General features: G+C 44.8%; 1 protein-coding gene across 4 annotated transcripts; it reads right to left on the bottom strand.

The window, feature by feature from the left end:
- Nucleotides 1-1,061: 1,061 nt before the first annotated feature.
- Nucleotides 1,062-5,136, bottom strand: LOC123076923 (deoxyhypusine synthase). Of its 4 annotated transcripts, none has more exons than XM_044499074.1 (8): nt 4,858-5,136; nt 4,496-4,756; nt 3,935-4,102; nt 3,519-3,737; nt 2,740-2,823; nt 2,162-2,267; nt 1,861-2,096; nt 1,062-1,508 (listed from the first exon to the last, which is right to left on the bottom strand). In XM_044499074.1, exons 1-8 carry the CDS (start codon nt 4,891-4,893, stop codon nt 1,422-1,424), a joined length of 1,197 nt encoding a protein of 398 aa, XP_044355009.1. In that variant the 5' UTR covers nt 4,894-5,136; the 3' UTR covers nt 1,062-1,421. The 4 variants fall into 4 exon arrangements, with proteins under 4 accessions (XP_044355009.1, XP_044355010.1, XP_044355011.1 ...); XM_044499075.1 differs by having other exon boundaries at nt 4,496-4,753; nt 4,858-5,130; XM_044499076.1 differs by having other exon boundaries at nt 4,496-4,750; nt 4,858-5,129.
- Between the last annotated feature and the right edge of the window lie 13,555 nt (nt 5,137-18,691).

Genomic DNA, 18,691 nt, shown 5'->3' with positions numbered 1-18,691 from the left:
TACTTTTAAATTCCGATTTTTCTCATAAAAGAGAGTGTTTTTGGAAAATTTGAGCAGTTTTTGTAATTTCTGAAAACAGTGAGAGCATTTTTTAATTTGTGAACAAATTTTGAAGACACAAACATTTTATGAATTCCCAAACTTGTTTGGTTTCCTTCCATGCTCTTGTTCTTCTTTCCGTTTGTTCGACGATTTGATAACCTGTCTTGTGGGGACTGTGTCTCTAGCCATTATTATTTGATGGCTCGTTCGGTTTACAGGATTTCCAAATCACAGGGGTAGGGTAGGAAAAGTAAATGGTTAGAATGAGATTCCAACTCAAATCCTTAGAAAATTTCCATGAGGTCTCACGTAATGCTAAGAATCCTCCTCGGGAATCAACAAAATAATCCTGCAAGGAATGAGGTCAATATAGACACAATCCTCTGGGATCTTGTACCTCTATTCTGTGAAACAAATTCTACACAGATGAAAAATTCCTGAGGATCAAAATCTTGTAAGAATCCTCTAGGAAAACCACAAACCGAATAAGTACCCAGCTGGTTAATTATGTCTCTTCACCGGATGTTTAAGAGATGATCACGATATAAATGAAAAAGAGGAATACGACTTGATGTAACTTCCAAATTTCTCATTGAGGACCTTGTTGACCCCTCTCCGAGAAAATGCACATTGGGCGCTCGACATAATGTAGGAGAGGGGGGGGGGGGGGGGGGGGGGGTGTGCATCTCGTCCGCTTGGCATTCGTTGTTGTGTCAACTTGCAGATGTCATGCTCGTGCAGGATGGTTGCGTGAGATGGCGCAGGAAATGCTGGACATATGAAAGCTGTATGGCAATGCTATTTTGTGTTGAAAATGCAGAATAACCTTCAGCAGAACTGAAGGGTACAACAATGTTGACTTGGTGAGGCGTGGTCGGTCATTCTGCTTCAGCTGTGGCAACCCAGACGCCGGTTAACGAACCGTGATGTAATAGGGACCATAGCATTTGCAAGAATTTTCATAATACCGTATCACAATCTCTATTTACAATTTTAGCAAGAATCTCTCACCCGGTTTGTACGAGGGATCAATCAACAACTTTATTTTGTTGGCCCAATGCTGTAAGCCTGTCCTCTTTTTCAAGTCCCACGTCTTACAAAACCAGATGATCCTCACCAGATACTTTGCTTGTAAAGTCGCAGTTTTTTCCAGTCAGATAAAGAGAGGAACGACGCAATCGTCCATTTCCTCTTACACAATCTCATTACAAAGCATACAATTGGTATTACAACCTCAGGTGTACATCGAGCAAAAGGAATCAGTAATCGTGGCCTGCATCTGACAAAAAACCTTCTATGCATGTTATCCTCCAAAGAGCCCGGACAAATGGTTGGAGATCAATAAAAAAAATTCAGGCCCTTAGTTCGCAGCCAGAAATTCAGTTGGTTGAATTTGCACTACGAGACCTCCGTGCAAATGTTGCGGCTACAAGTAACGGGAAAGCGATAGTAGCATCACAGTGAACCTGGAATTTCCAGAAGCTGAAATGTTAGATTACAATAATGATGATCATCAAATATGATTGTATGACACCATTGCATAGCAAAATTATGTCTCTTGAAATCACTCGTACTGCCATAAACTCATAGGCTGCAATATTATTCTACAGTGTACATGGGAAAATGATAAATCAAGATGGTCTAAATATTATAAGCCAGCTCAGGATCATGCATGCAATTTTCTATAAGCCAATTGCAGGACACATGAGCAGGTGCATCATGATCATTATACCCTAATACCTAAGGAAAATATTACCTAGTACTAGTATGCAAAACACAAAACAAAAATATCTCAAACTTGTGAACATCTATATATACCTTTACAGGCTTTGCTGAACCTTTGATCTTTCCCCATGAAACTGCTTCATCTGGGTGTGCTCCTGAGTCGCTTCCATCAAACTCTTGAGCTGTGTTGACATAGACTGCATAATCTGCACCATTGCGAAACATATTTGCATTGCATATGTGATGCTTTGGAAGGCCTCCACCAAGAATTATGGCACCTGTCTTCCTTGGGCTTGCATGAATGGCTTCACCATTTATCAGCCTTATATCTGCAAACCATTCAAGCATTTGAAAACAAACACAAAGTAAGGATATCAAATAAAGTGGAACTTACCTTGTACAATGTCGATAATAAGACCAGGATTGCGAACTGCATGACAAAACAGCATGTCTCCGAGTGATCCATCAGTCAATGCTGGGCAGTATACAGGAATATTGTTCTGGTCGATTTTAACGAGTCAGCACTTTGCAACTTCAGCCTTTGCACAAATAGTTCTTGAAAGCTAAGAATTTCAACACAGAAAAAACAACCCAGTGTGAAGCATATTCTCCATGGAATAAAGTGAAGGACAACCCAACAAGTGTAACAGCCAGCCAGCAACTCTGCCATGCTTACATATCCTAAACTGTGACCCACCACTTCAGACAAAATAAAAGTTTGGTTCAGGAATGATTACTATTTCCGGGCAAAATCATAATACTCAATATGGTAAAGAATTTTTTATGGTAAAACAAAACCAATATGAGAATCAAACTCAACAAAATTCTTAAGAAGAACCCTAGTTTATCTCCCTGTTTACCAAACATAGTTATTTACAGACTCCCTAAATATGATCAGCATTTACACAAACGCATGCCTGCAGACTTTTTGATAATTTGAAAAATAAAGAAGAACTTTCAAAAGCATACTACCTTGTATGCCCAGTAAAGGTAGGAGCTTTCATCATTTATTTCTTTGCCAAGACGAGCAATCACTTTTGATGGTGTCCAGACATTCTGTAGGTAACAAGAAGTTAAAAGAAACATAAGTATGGTCAGTAGTGAAGCTTGTACAAAGAACTCACATTGTAGGAAATGCTGGATTATCTTTAATTAAACAATCAAATATCAACCGAGGTGCAACACTATCTGCGTAGACTTCAGCAACTTGTGCAGCAACTTATAAAGTGTACTTCACACATTACGTTTGACAAGATTCTGTAGTCTGGATGTTTTATTCGTGTATATATTGCTAGATCCATACATCTGAAAGAAAGGAAACTCATGGAGCTGGGTTACAATAAAGTTCGTGACTTCATGTTATGTAGAATTTCAGTTGTTTTAAGCATCCTTACTATAGCATTTGAAAGAAATACTTATTTGCTGTTCCAGAAAAGTAATTGTGTACCCTTCAATTAAGGAAATTTGCAAAGACTAGAAGACAACCCTATCAAAATTATATTACTACTAGTTTCGCTAAATACAAGATATAATTAATGTACTATCCTATTCATGCATCCCCTGCAAATTACCAACTTTGCAGCTAATTTATGCATCAGAAGCTTCCATGTGCACTATAATGGGCCCATGACACGTACAAGGAAGGGTAGCCATAATCCACACTATCGGGGGATTTCAGTAACTAGGGACATACCGAACGAAAACTAAAACAGATTAGTACCAGCTGTGTTTAAGCCAAGAGGAATGATTACCTCAGTAGATTGTTCTTGTAGCATCTGGTCAAAGAGTGGCATGATCCAGTTTTCAAACTTGCAATAGTTATCATTGGGCACCAACAGATTTCCTATCCGGTTAAGTCCTTTTGACCGTAGCAGTGCCCCAGGTAAAGAAAATTCACCTCGGTAAGTTGGTGCGAGGCATTTTATGAGGTCTTCCTCTATACCCCCAGCTGTCGTAACAATAACATCCACCTGAAGAATTTTGTGGAAAATATAGCATGGATTAGGAAATTAGTCATCAATGGCAATGCAGTTAGTGAAGTTAGTGATTAACTGGAACAAACATCTCCAGGCAAGTAGGCATACTTGTGCTACACAGATTCTTAAAATGATATTTAAAGTTGTTTTGCTTTCAGATTTGCAGACGTGACACAAGTTGGAGCACTTACCATGTGATGTTGAGCTAGAAACCGTATAACATCCCGTATACCGGAAGAAACAAGGTTTGAAGTGAAACCAAGAAATATCTTGCACCTGACAGATTCTCTGTATTTCGGGTCAAGTTCAGCTTCATCACAGTCCTCGCTTGGCTTCTCATGCGACAAGCTCCAATCTAACTTCATTGTAGAAAATTACAGCTTTATGTAAGGAGTAGCGAAAATCGGCAGAAATTCTGGAAAAGAATATTTTTTTTCGGAAGCATGCATAGTGATATGACAGGCATTCCTTCATATAGATCATCTCCAGCAAATTTAATGCAAAGCACTTGGATTAAATAGGAGACGCACACGCATTCAGCTAGACTGTTGAGATACATCTGAAAGATTCACTTTGGGGAAAAAACACTTATCAGCTTCACCCTGGCATCGAAACGATATATATCCATCCAGCTATCTAAGTGCTCCAAATGGCAAAATAAATTACTCCGGTGCTGGAGTATCTGCGAACTAATCCCATGCTGAAAAGGGCAAAGCTCGCGGCTGAGGGAGAAAGGGAAAAAGCGGGCATACCATCTGATTGACGACGTCGATGGCGTCGCCGAGGTTGGAGGCCTGGAACCCCGTGGAGGCGAGGGAGCCAAGAAGGCCGTCGAGGCCGAGGCCGGCGTCGTTGAAGTCGGCGCCGGCGATTTTGGTGAACCGCGACTCGTCGAGGGACTCGGACGGCTTGAGCACGATGGCACGGACGCCCTCCATCTCCTTGCTAACAACCTCACTCGCCCTCATCCCGTCACATCCCATCTCCTCCTCCTCGCCGCCTCCTTGCTGCTTCTAGAAAAGAAAAGGGGAGTAAAATCAAAATCAAAATCAAATCAAATCCCGTGCGGTGCGCAGGCTAAGAAGTGGAAGGCAGGGGATGCAAGGGAGCTCACCTTGTCGCGGGGTACCACCTTAGCGCCCAGAAGCATGGCGGCGGAAGGGAGGGGAGAGGCGAAGGAGGTCAGCGGCGGCGGGGATCCGGCGCGGCGTGGTGGAGAGAGGTCTGGCCTACTCGTCGGAGAGGGCGTCGGGGGCCGGCGGACTTGGAGAGGCGTGCGTCCGGTGTTTTGTGGGGAGCTCGGCGCGGTGGAGGGAGAGGAGAGGCGCCGTCGGATTCCGGCTGGCCTGTACAGTTTCACGGCGTGGAGTGGCGGCTTCCGCAGGCGGTGGTTTGCTGGGCTGGGCCTCAAGCTTAAGCTTCCCGTCTCCCACAGCAAAAACATCAAGGCCCAAAGGGGAGGCCACGACTAGGCCGCCCAAAGGTGTCCTGTTTCACTGTAGCAGCCTTTTTTAGATGGTACTTTTAAATTTAGTTTTTTCTGGAAAATACGATTTTTTTTATAAAAGATAGTGTTTTTTGAAAATGTGAACAGTTTTGGTAATTTCTGAGCATCTTTTAAAAGGTGAGCATTTTATAATTTATGAACAAAATTTGAAAACACAAGCATTTTATGAAATTCCCAAACTTGTTCGGTTTTCCTTTCATGCTCTTGCTTTCCTTTCTGGTTGTTCGACGGTGAAACAATGATTTTGATAACCTATCTTGTGGGGAGCGTGCCTCTAGCCAGCCATTATTCTTTGAGGGCTCGTTCAGTTTACAGGATTACCAAATCACACGAGTGGGAAAAGTAAATGCTTAGAATGAGATGCCCACTCAAATCTTTAGAAAATTCCATGAGCACTCACGTAATGCTCCCCCTCGGGATTGAGGTCAATATAGACACAATCCTCTGGAATCATGTAGCTCTGTTCCTCTGAAACAGATTCTACACGGATGAAAAAAATCTTGAGGATCAAAATCTTGTAAGAATCCTCAAGGAAAACCGCAAACCGAATAAGTCCTCATCGGGTTGCTTATGTCTCTTCACCGGATGTTTAAGAGATGATCACGATATAAATGGAAAAGAGGAACATGACTTGATGTAACTTCCATTTTTCTCATTGAGGATCTTGTTGACCCCTCTTCGTCTAGTTCTATTCACTCTCTTCGAGAAATGGTGTAACTTTATTAAAGTAGGAAATGTTGGACATAGGAAAGCTGTATGGCGATGCTATTTTTTGTTGAAAATGCAGAATAGCCTTCAGCGGAACTGAAGGCTACAACAATGTTGAGTTGGTGAGGCGTGGTCGGTCATTCTGCTTCAGCTGCGGCAACCCAGACACAGGTTAACGAACTGCGATGTAATAGGGACCATAGCATTTGCAGGTATTTTCATAATATTGTATCATGATCTCTATTTACAATTTTAGCAAGAATTTTGCACCCGTTTGTATGAGGGGTCAACCTGTTAAACTGATTCAACCAAACAACTTTTTTTTTGTTGACCCAATGTGTTGGCACATGTGTTGTGACCATTCATTCAAATAGAAGAACGACACCAGTTAATCTTGTTGTTTGTCCTTTATGGGTTGCGGCCACCAGTTAATCTTGTTGTCTCTGTGTGTGTGTGTCTCTCTCTGCCCAGGTCACCGGAAAGTTTGATACTGCGAAGGGCGAGAAGACCCGATGGATGGAGCTGGATCGTAATTGGGTTGCCGCAGAGTGGATGGTTGGATATCTGATGGTGTGAAGTGCCTGATGGCTTGTCATTCTATTGGGTGCTTGATCTGAGCTCCTTTTGTGTTCGACGCACGGATGGAAGGCATGTCTCGGTGAGTCAATGCCTGTGTTTTGACCATTCATTCAAACAGAAGAAGAATGACAAGAGAAGAAAGGAAGGGCCATCAGTGAGTTGATGCCTGAGCTTATTTTTTAGTTTGTGGTGCTGTTGTTGGGGAAATTATTTGGTAGGATGATGAGATGGAATGTTTCATCTAGTGAATGTACTGATTGACTTGCACTTGGTGCATGAATAAATTTTGGAATGAACAACACAACCACATTCTTGTTGATTTGCATTCTCTCCAATGGGTTATGCTGCCAAAATTTCTATTGAAAATCCGCATGACTTGTTCAAATTTTGGCCTTCTTTGTAAGAAAACATAAACTCTTGGTTATTGAGTGTAATTGTTTTGGCCCTGCTTGTGAGAAAACCAAAACTTTTGGGTCTTGACTGCAAAATTCTAGTTGCAAGATTATGTTACTTGTCGCAACTCCGGAGACGAATTTAAGTTTGTATTCCATCTTGTCTAGAAGGTTCCAAAAACTGAAAAAACATGTTCTGGAAGGTTCCAAACCTGAGAAAGATATAAAGAAACAGGCAAAAGAAACAACAGAAAAAAAAAAAACAAGACCGGTAGTCGTGCGCGTGACTCTGCCTCATCGAGTGATGATCAAGGCGCATGGCCTAGAGACACATACACGGGTGCCAAAACAGGCGCCAGGCTTCGCGCCTAGAGGCACATACATGGGTGGCCGTCCGGCCCATGCATATTGTGTTGGTGATTTTTTTTCACGTTCAGTTTTTCAACCAATTTTATTTTGTTTCATCTGGTTTCCCTCTTAAAATACTTTGAATGTTTTCAATAAATTCATTTTTTTTAATTTCAAAAAAATTACAAAACATTCAGAAACTAAAATAATGTCCATAAATTTTAAAATAATTAATTTAAAATTTCTATTTTTAAAAAATGTTCAAAAGAAATTAAATATGTTCATGTATAAAAAATGTTCGCAAATATGAAAAATTTATGAATTTAAATATGTTCATAAATTTAAGAAAATACTCATGAATTTAAAGTATGTCCCCAAACTGCAAAAAAGGTTCATAAATACGAAAAATATTCACGAATTAAAAATGAAAAAAAACAAAAAAGAGTCAAATCCTCAATTTATATATACCCCCCATGTTAAAAATATATATTTTCCCAACGCCTTTCTCTCCTTAGAGTAAACGACGTCATCGGCCCCAATTCCCGACCGTCGCTAGCCATCCCCCACGCCGCCCTGTATCGGCGTAACTACTTCCTTTTCTCCTCTTGCGAATACCCGTGCCTTCTCTGTGTGCAGCCCGCGGCTTACTCTATCTGCTCGGGTTCCTAGCATTGGTGTCGCCTTCGGACATCAAAACGGCCTTCCCCTATACTACCTCGACGCTTTTCACACGGTTTACATATACTTATTCGGCTACAGAGTGCATTGTTTTTTCTCCCGTTGCAACGCACGAGCCTATTTGCTAGTATTTACTAAAGTTAGTACAAAGTTGAGTCACTTGTTTCGGGCCGGAGGGAGTAGAAGGCAGATCGAAGAGGACGATGGCGAAGATCGGATGGCCGGACCTCCCGCCCGAGCTGTTGGGTGACGTGCTCTCGCGCTTGTCGTCCTACCCGCACGCCTGCGTCCGCGCCGTGTGCCACTCATGGCGCTCCAGCGTGCGGACGCAGCCGCCGCTGCTCCCGTGGGCCGGACTCTGCAGCGCGCCATCCTCGACCTGGCCGAGGGTGCACTTGACCGTCCGCCTGTCCCAGAAGACGACGTCGTCCGCCGGGTCTCCACAAGCCGTCTGCTTTTTCTGGTGCGCCGCGACGGCAGGTGCTTCCTGATTAACCCTCACCCCGGCGACGCGACCCCTCAGCGCATCGAGCCCGAGTACCTCTGTGCTCGCCTCCAGTTCAGCGACTTCCTTCTAGTGCACCCTCGCTGCTCCAGGGACACGACGGTCCCTCGACAGATCACCCACCTTGTCGCTAGTAGCATCCGCAAGGTCATCGTGTCCGATCACCTTGTCGCTGTCCTGACCAGGCGTTTGCACACGAGCAATAACGACAACATCTACAGTCGTGGCGGAACAATGCGCATGGCGTGGGCGCCTTCTCCTGAATTCCTCGGACGTGCCGTCGACATGGCACTCTTCAAAGGGAAGCTCTATATCCTCGTGTCAGAAGTGTTGCGCCGCAGCTATGAGCTCCACGCCCTGGACATGGCCACTGGAGAATCCGTCCGATGCATACGTAGCAGCACGCCGCCAACAAGAGTGGACGAGGGCTACAACCGCGTACGCGAGGTTTGCTTCTACCTGGTCTCCTCCGGCGACCGCCTATTCATGGTCGAACACACGATTGACCACATGACGTATCAACAGACGACATATTTGTCATCTTAGTTTGAAGTCTTCGAGGCGGCCGACCTGGACCTGGGCGACGACCCTGGACGGTGGAGCGAGGTCGACACGCTCATGGGACGCGCCCTCTTCGTCAGCGAGGGATGCTCCGAGTCGCTCCCCGCCAGCGGCATCAGAGCTAGGGAAGATTGCATCTACTTTATGAGTGAGCGTCCAAGGCTCGGCCCAAGGGCCAGGAACGCTACCACGACGGAGCTTGAATCGGGGTTGTACACCATGAGAGATGGGACGACAATAGCGCCGTTGCCACCATTGGAGACGGCGACGACATCTTCAGTGGACGGGCCATGGTCTCCCACTTGGCTTTTCCCACCGACGCTTTGAGTTCGCCGCGACAAGGGTTTGAGCTGCTCTGTCACTCCTTTCAGAAGATTGAAGCTAAGTAAGACTAGTTCATACTCCCTCAGTTCTATAATGGAGTGCCTATATATTTTTTCTAAATATCAAACATTACAAATTTTGACCATATTTATAAAAAAAGGGTACATCTAGAATACCAAATGCACATTATTGGATACATGAGTTATATTTCAATAGTATACATGTTTTGTACTGTAGATGTAAACAGTTTTCTCTATAAACTTGGTCAAAGTTGGCAACGTTGACTTTCAGAAAAAAAAAATCTATATGCATTACATTGTGGAATGAAGGGAGTAGTTTACAGAGACCGACCTCCACGAGCTTATTTTGGGGGGAAGGTTTAACTAGCAAGAACGATCCTGTAAAACCCGTGTAACTCTATGTACCTCTAGCATTACTCGTGAGTGTAGCATTTTCGCTTTGTTGAGCAGGTCGACAGCTATATGCATGCGCATGACTCTGTCGCCCTCTGCCTCATCGAGTGGCGATCAAAGCACAGATGCTAAAAATGAATGAAATACATAACTGGTTCGGCAAAAGATGATCCCTTTGTTTTGTTTTTAAGAATTTCTGTTGGAACAAGTAATGTGGTTGAATAGGTTATTTTAGTGATCTAAACGCTCTTATATTAGTTTACGGAGGGAGTATTTTTCAGAACTCGTTGACCTGTATTCACAAAAATCATCTGGTCGCATGAACCAAAAATAAGACTAACCTATGACTATGAGCTTTAATATTTGTTCTCCTCCGTTTTTTTAACACAACTCATATAAACATGCATACACTCATCCCTATGAAGCTCACAAAAATAAATAAATAAATATCTCAAAAAAAGAAGGGTGGGGAGGGGAGGGTGAAGGCTATCAGAGAGTCAGGCCGGGTGAGCACCGACTGAAACAAGACTTTCTGTGTAGGGTATCACGTTGAAGAAGTGCACATCCTTCCAATCACGCTCAAGTTCGCCTGACCCATGACGAAGGTATCTTAGCCTGCTCAACTCACAAGCATTTGTCAGCTCACGTGACTGCAGATTGTAGAGGCAGAGCCCGCCATTGTACCATAGCAACAACGTGCCCGGGCCTGGAAGAAAAGCGAGTGGGTGCAACAGGTTCATGAGATACAACGTGTAACGCGGTTCCCACATAGACGTTGCCCCATCTTCTTCCACGAGCGCCCAGACCACCACCAACCGATGCTCGTCATTAGGCTCCTTGACGCGATAACCAGTTAGACACAACTCCCCGTGCAACACACTCAACTTGAAGCGTTTATCAACGTTGTCGTCATCGTCTTCAGGGTCCAACAGATCAGAAGGCAAATGAATGAGGCTCAACGCCTCATTGTCCAAGCCGAAGCGGAGGAGGCCGCGGTCGGTATGGTATCATCGACGTCGACGATCCAGTACACACCCCCATTGACAGATTGCGCTGTCACCCATGACACGGCGTGGTACCACCGGTCGGCTGCGATTTCCCTCCATGCAGGAGTAGCAGGGTCGCCCACGGTGCACATCTCTACTCCCATATAGAATTTATAGTCTCTCCAAGCAAAGAAGAACTGGACTACCTTGTACATGCCAGTGCGAAGATCACGGCCGAACGCAATGGGGCGGTGGATGGAAGCGGGCACCAGGTAGTGGCTGCTCTCTGGAAGCGTGACGATGCCCCTGGTGGCCGGGTTGATGAGGTACATCTTGGTGTCCGTCGAGACGAGCACAAGGGCGTCGCAGTGGCAGAAGCAGAGAAACAAACGAAACTTGCCGGTGAAGTCCGAGGCGTGTAGGAGCGAAGCGTCGGAGGCGCCTTGCTGCCATTGGTAGAACCTAATGTTGCCTTGGACCGTTGGACGTCGTGATCCTGGGTGTGCGGGGTGATGAGCAAGGATGGGTTCTGCTCCCATCTGGAGGTGGATATCTTGAGGTGCGACCGGACGAAGGAGGGGTCGGATATGGTTGTGCGCCATGCCTTGCTGACGCACTTGAAGCGAATAAGAGACTTGACTGGCAGTCGGGTCATGATCTCTGAAACAAGCTCGTCCGGCAGCTCGGGAGTCGGCGCCTTATTGCTTTTCTGCTCATTGGAAGTCATCATGGCGTAAGTGGAGAAGAAAGAAAAAAACAAAGAAGAAAAAAAAGGTAAACAAACACAGCGATGTACTAGAGCTCGGGATTGCTAGTAGTTGTGGGTATACGTGTGTATATATATTCACCACATACCTGAGGTTTCCCACTTGAAGACGGTGTCCATGGTAGCCTCCGATTAGGTTTACGCCCTTTTTTTAAGAGTTTTTTGAAACAAAACAAGGTTACACGGTGTTGGATATGGATTGGATTTACGTGTGCGTAGCACAGTATGAGTCTGTTACTACGGCGGTGACCGTGCGTGCCTGTGCTGCTGTGCATGACTTTTTCTCTACCACATGTGTGGAAAACTAAACTAGCAATGGAAACTCTCCACCTCAGATGACTGGTCCTATCAATCCATCGGAATAGCTCTGAACCGTTGATTTGTTCTCCATCACCAGGGACATAAAAGAAAAGAAAAAGATAACATAAAAGAAAAGAAATAACAAAAAATATAAATAAAGAACTAAAAAAGAAAAAGAAGAAAAAACAGGTAGAATAAACAATGGAAAAAGAAAAAAGAACTAGTTTAGGGGAGGTTCTATTACCTTCACAAAACCGGTACGAGGAAGGACTCGGAATGGGCCGGCCCAAAAAAGACCACACGAACGAGGGGGGTACTTGCTAGGTCGTTTCATAGCGACCTACGCGCAGAAGTGACGGGTATCATATGATACGCTCATGAGACGTGCCCTCTTCGTTAGCGAGGGATGCTTCGAGTCACTCCCCACCAACGGCATCAGAGCCAGAGAATATTGCATCTAATTTATGAGTGAGCATCCAAGGCTAGGCCCAAGGGCCAAGAGCTCGAATCGGGCGTGTATAACATGAGAGATGGGACGACAGTAGCGCCGTTGCCACTGTTGGAGACGGCGACGACATTGTCAGTGGACAGTCCATGGTCTTCAATCTGGCTTTTCCCACCGACGATTTGAGGTTTTGAGCTGGCGGTGGCAGGGAGCCGGGCGAGGTGAAAGCCACTAGTTTCAGAAGATTGAAGCTAAATAAAACTAGTTCGTAGTAGTTTACAAGACGGTGGCCATGCATGCTGGTAGCACTTTGTTGAGCGGGTGGACAGCTACATGCGTGCACATGGCTCTGCCGCCCTCTGCCTCATCGAGTGGCGATCAAAGCACGGATGATAAAAATGAACAAAATACATAAGTGGTTCCGCAAACGATGATCGTTTTGTTTTGTTTCTTAGATTAGAGTTTCTGTTAGAGCAAGCAAAGTGGTCGAGTTGGTTATTATTTTTGAGAAGTCCCTGGCTTGTATATTTACGTAGCAATGTTTACCCGCATACAAAAGTCACTGACAGTGAAACAGAAAAACAAAAACGAACTAATAAGCTATGACTAAAAGAGAAAAACAAAGGTACCAGATGTATATAGCTCTTTACCATTTAGCACACACATAAGCTTTGCGGAAAAAAACAAGTTTGCCTGACCCGCGATGCCGGTATCTCAGCTTGCCCAAGTCACACATGACTGACAGCTCATGTGACTACAGATCATAGCGGTAGAGCGTGCAGTGGAACCATAGAATCAACATGCCCGGAAGGAAAACGACTGGGTGCAACAGGTCCATGACATATGTGTAACGCGGTTCCCACATAGACCTTGCCCCGTCTTCTTCCACGAGCGCCCAGACTACCACCAGCGGATGCACGTCGTTAGGCTCCTCGACGCGATAGCCGGTTAGACACAACTCCCCGTGTAGCACACTCAAGTTGAAGTGTTCATCGTCGTCATCATCGCTATCGTCGCCGTCTTCGGGATCCGACAAATCAGAAGGCAAACATATGCGAACAAGCAGCAAGGTTTTATTATCTGTCCATGTGCTGTCTGTAAGAATCAGAAGGGTTACTCCTCCTCAAGAGACGTTCACATGCACCTGCTTCGGCACGGTTTCATGCCAAGCTATAATTGTTGGACCAAGCATGGAGAAAGAGGGGTTAGAATGGAAGAAGATGAAGAAGGGGATGATATCGATGACAACTATCATGATCATTTCGGTGATACTTTCATGGAGGATGATGCTGAAGGTGGGGAAGGGTTAGGTGAAGGTGAAGAAGAGGCACATGATGAGCCCGCTGATGATCTTGGTCGGACCATTGCTGATGCACGGAGACGCTGCAAAACTGACAAGGAAAGGGAGAATTTGGATCGCATGTTAGAGGATCACAAAAAGTCGTTGTACCCAGGATGCGATAATAGTCTGAAAAAGCTGGGCTGCACACTGGATTTGCTAAAATGGAAGGCACAGGAAGGTGTAGCTGACTCATCATTTGAAAATTTGCTGAAAATGTTGAAGAATATGTTTTCGAAGAATAACGAGTTGCCCGCCAGTACGTACGAAGCAAAGAAGGTTGTCTGCCCTCTAGGTTTAGAGGTTCTGAAGATACATGCATGCATTAACGACTGCATCCTCTACCGCGGTGAATACGAGAATTTGAATGAATGCCTTGTATGCACTGCATTGCATTATAAGATCAGAGGCGATGACCCTGGTGACGATGTTGAGGGCGAGAAACCCAGGAAGAGGGTTCTCGCCAAGGTGATGTGGTATGCTCCTATAATACCATGGTTGAAACGTCTGTTCAGGAACAAAAAGCATGCCAAGTCGTTGCGATGGCACAAAGAGGAACGTAAGTCCGACGGGGAGTTGAGACACACCGCTGATGGAACGCAATGGAGAAAGATCGACAGAGTGTTCAAAGCTTTTGCAGCTGACGCAAGGAACATAAGATTTGGTCTAAGTACTGATGGCATGAATCCTTTTGGCGAGCAGAGCTCCAGCCATAGCACCTGGCCCGTGACTCTATGCATCTACAACCTTCCTCCTTGGTTGTGCATGAAGTGGAAGTTCATTATGATGCCAGTGCTCATCCAAGGTCCAAAGCAACCCGGGAACGACATCGATGTGTACCTAAGGCCATTAGTTGACGAACTTTTACAGTTGTGGGGCAGACCTGGTGTACGTGTCTGGGATGAGCACAAAGAAGAGGAATTTGACCTACGAGCGTTGCTTTTTGTAACCATCAACGATTGGCCTGCTCTCAGTAACCTTTCGGGACAGACAAATAAGGGATACAATACATGCACGCACTGCTTACATGAGACTGAAAGTGTACGTTTGGGTAATTGTAAGAAGAATGTGTACCTGGGTCATCGTCGATTTCTTCCCCGAAATCATAACGTAAGAAAGAAAGGCAAGCATTTCAACGGCAAGGCAGATCACCGACCGAAGCCTGCGGAACGTACTGGTGCTGAGATATTTGATATGGTCAAGGATTTGAAAGTCATCTTTGGAAAGGGTCCTGGCGGACAATCAGTTCCGCGGGGAGTTGACGGGCACGCACCCATGTGGAAGAAGAAATCTATATTTTGGGAGCTAGAATATTGGAAAGTCCTAGATGTCCGCTCTGCAATCGACGTGATGCATGTTACGAAGAATATTTGCGTGAACCTGCTAAGCTTCTTGGGCGTGTATGGGAAGACAAATGATACAAAGGAAGCACGGCAGGACCAGCAACTTTTGAAAGACCCAGATGACCGGCATCCGGAATGGTTTCAAGGTCGTGCCAGCTACGCTCTTACCAAAGAAGAGAAGGTCATTTTTTTTGAATGCCTGAGCAGTATGAAGGTCCCGTCTGGCTTCTCGTCGAATATAAAGGGAATAATAAACATGGCGGACAAAAAGTTCCTAAACCTGAAGTCTCACGACTGCCACGTGATTATGACGCAATTGCTTCCGATTGCTTTGAGGGGGCTCCTACCGGAAAATGTTCGAGTAGCCATTATGAAGCTATGTGCATTCCTTAATGCAATCTCTCAGAAGGTAATCAATCCAGAAGATCTACCACGGTTACAGAACGATGTGGTCCAATGCCTTGTCAGTTTCGAGTTGGTGTTCCCACCATCCTTCTTCGATATTATGACGCACCTCCTGCTCCACCTAGTCGAAGAGATTTCCATTCTCGGTCCTGTATTTCTACACAATATGTTCCCCTTTGAGAGGTTCATGGGAGTATTAAAGAAATATGTTCGTAACCGTGCTAGGCCAGAAGGAAGCATCGTCAAGGGCTATGGAAATGAGGAGGTAATTGAGTTCTGTATTGACTATGTTCCTGACCTTAAGCCGATTGTTATTCCTCAATCGCGGCACGAGGGGAGACTAAGTGGAAAAGGCACGATAGGAAGGAAATCCACGATATGTATGGACGGTCATTCTATGACTGAAGCACACAACACAGTTCTGCAAAATTCCAGCTTGGTGGCTCCGTACTTCGAGCAACACAAGAATATTTTACGCTCGGACAACCCGGGGAAGCCTGAATCCTAGATTAGAAAGGCCCACATGGAGACTTTCGGCAGTTGGTTGCGAAAACATTTAATGAATGACAATGATGATGTTGGAGATCAGCTGTACATGTTGGCCAAGAAACCATCTTCGACTATAACGATTTTCCAAGGGTACGAGATAAATGGGAATACATTTTACACCATCGCCCAAGATAAAAAGAGCACCAACCAAAACAGTGGTGTCCGCTTTGATGCAGCAACCGAGAATGGGCAAAAGGTCACATATTATGGTTACATAGAGGAGATATGGGAACTTGACTATGGACCCTCCTTTAAGGTCCCTTTGTTCCGGTGCAAATGGTTCAAGCTAACAGGAGGTGGGGTAAAGGTGGACGAGCAATACGGAATGACAATGGTGGATTTCAACAATCTTGGTTACCTTGACGAACCATTCGTCCTTGCCAAAGATGTCGCTCAGGTTTTTTATTTGAAGGACATGAGTAGCAAACTGAGGAAACGGAAAGATAAGAAAACGATCAGTACATCATGCGATGATCCAAAGCGCCACATTGTTCTTTCAGGGAAAAGAAACATCGTGGGAGTGGAGGACAAGACAGACATGTCAGAAGATTATAATATGTTTGGTGAAATTCCGCCCTTCAAAGTGAACACTGACCCAAGCATTAAGTTAAATGATGAGGATGCTCCATGGATACGGCACAATCGTAAGCAAGCAGGGACACAAGGGAAGAATTGATGTGTAATAATTTATTGTACCAAACTTTGTTGAATGGATCATGTGAATTAAAACGTACGATGGCGAATCCGGATGATTTGTATTTGGTCGATGAACTGAATGATGTATCAAACCTTTTGTCAAACCTTCAAGGGATCGAGGATGTAGAACAAAACAATCGGTCTGAATTTTTAAAATAAATTAGTTTTATTTTTCTGGATTTTTTATATATTATTTGTATTTTTAAGATTTTAAAATGAATTAGTTTTATTTTTTTTGAATTTTTTGATTTATTATTTCTATTTTTAAGATTTTAAAATGAATTAGTTTTATTTTTCTGAATTTTTTGATATATTATTTGTATTTTTAAGATTTTCAAATGAATTAGTTTTATTTTTTTTGAATTTTTTGATATATTATTTCTATTTTTAAGATTTTAAAATGAATTAGTTTTATTTTTCTGAATTTTTTGATATATTATTTGTATTTTTAAGATTTTAAAATTAATTAGTTTTGTTTTTCTAATTTTTTGATATATTATTTTTATTTTTAAGATTTTCAAATGAAAAGTATATGAAAAAGGACCTTTAGTCGCGGTTCGTGACACGAACCGCGACTCAAGGCTCTTTCCGCGCGGGAACGAAAGCGCCGCGAAAGAACCTTTAGTCCCGGTTGGGGACACCAACCGCGACTAAAGGGTACCTTTAGTCGCGGTTGGTGTCCCCAACCGGGACTAATGCTCTGTCTATATATACCGCACTTAGTAAATTTTCCCCCACCTCCCATTCTCCTCTCGACGCCGACGCCCTGCCCCGACGCCGATCGACGCCGACGCCGCCAGGCTACTGCCCCGACGCCGATCGACGCCGACGCCCTGCCCCGACGCCGACGCCCTGCCCCCAGTGAGCTCTGCCCCCACTTCCCCTGCCCTACGCCGCCGCCCTTGCCCTGCACTGCCGCCGCCGCCCCTGCCCTGCCCTGCGCGCCGCCGCCACCGCTGCCCCTGCCCCTGCGCGCTGCCGCCGCCACCGCTGCCCCTGCCCCTGCTCTGCCCTGCGCGCCGCCGCCACCGCTACCCCTGCCCCTGCGCGCTGCCTCCGCCGCCCGCCGCCGCCTGCCTGCCGTCCTCCGCCTCTCGCCGCCGCCTGCCGTCCTCCGCCCGCCCGCCGCCGCCTGCCGTCCTCCTCAAACAAAAACTTGAGCAGAGAGGAAAAAGAAAAGGAAAAAGAGAGCAGAGAGGAAAAAGAAAAGGAAAAAGAAAAGGAAATTTATTTGGGAATAATTGTATAAAGGAAAAAGAAAAGGAAAAAGAAAAGGAAAGAGAGAGCAGAGAGGAAAAAGAAAAGGAAAAAGAAAAGGAAAAACATCAATTTTATTTTTTAATAGCTCTTAATCATTCAACCGTAGCCGCTCCTCCTCTATGTCCCCTTAATCTTATTTTTTAATTCCTTTATACTTAATTAATTTTTACTACATGCAGGAGTGACATATGGCGGACGATAGAGCTGAGCCGCTTAGGGATCCGGAGGCTGAACGTTATTTAATGGGCATAATAAACAACGAGATTCCTTATGTGCCGGGCTCAGAATATGAGCAAGAAGAGGATGTAGTCTCTTCTTCTCTGAACCTTGACAGTGGAACAGACATTGTCGATGATCAAGAAGGTGAAGGAACGGACATTGTCGACGGGGGTCAACCGTCAACAAACGACGATCTCGAATTTCAAGTAGCAACCACCTCCGGCGAGGTATATATATACATTGAGCCTCTCGTGATACAAACTTACTGAAATGTGAATACATATGTATTAACGCGCGCGACTCTCTTTCTTTTTTTAGCCCTCGGCCGGATCGAGTACGACAAAGCGTGGCAAATCCAAGGCGATGAAAACAGGAGAAACATATGCCATTGATTTTGTCAGTGAAACCGGCAAGCCCCTACAGCACATCTCAAAGTTTATCAACCAATGCGGAGTCGTTGTTAGAGACAACGTCCCGATCACCGTCCAGGAATGGAAGGAGCCAAATAAGGCACGTCTTGGTTTCAGTTTTGTCGACAAGAGAACGAAAAAGGATTGCTGGAGAAAGCTTATGGAACATTTCATTCTACCTCCGGAATACAACAAAGTCGATGAATTCGGTAACG

This window comes from Triticum aestivum, chromosome 3D (genome assembly GCF_018294505.1).
Source record: "Triticum aestivum cultivar Chinese Spring chromosome 3D, IWGSC CS RefSeq v2.1, whole genome shotgun sequence".
NCBI classification, from domain to species: Eukaryota; Viridiplantae; Streptophyta; class Magnoliopsida; order Poales; family Poaceae; genus Triticum; species Triticum aestivum.
This window is presented reverse-complemented; position numbering and strand designations above follow the sequence as displayed.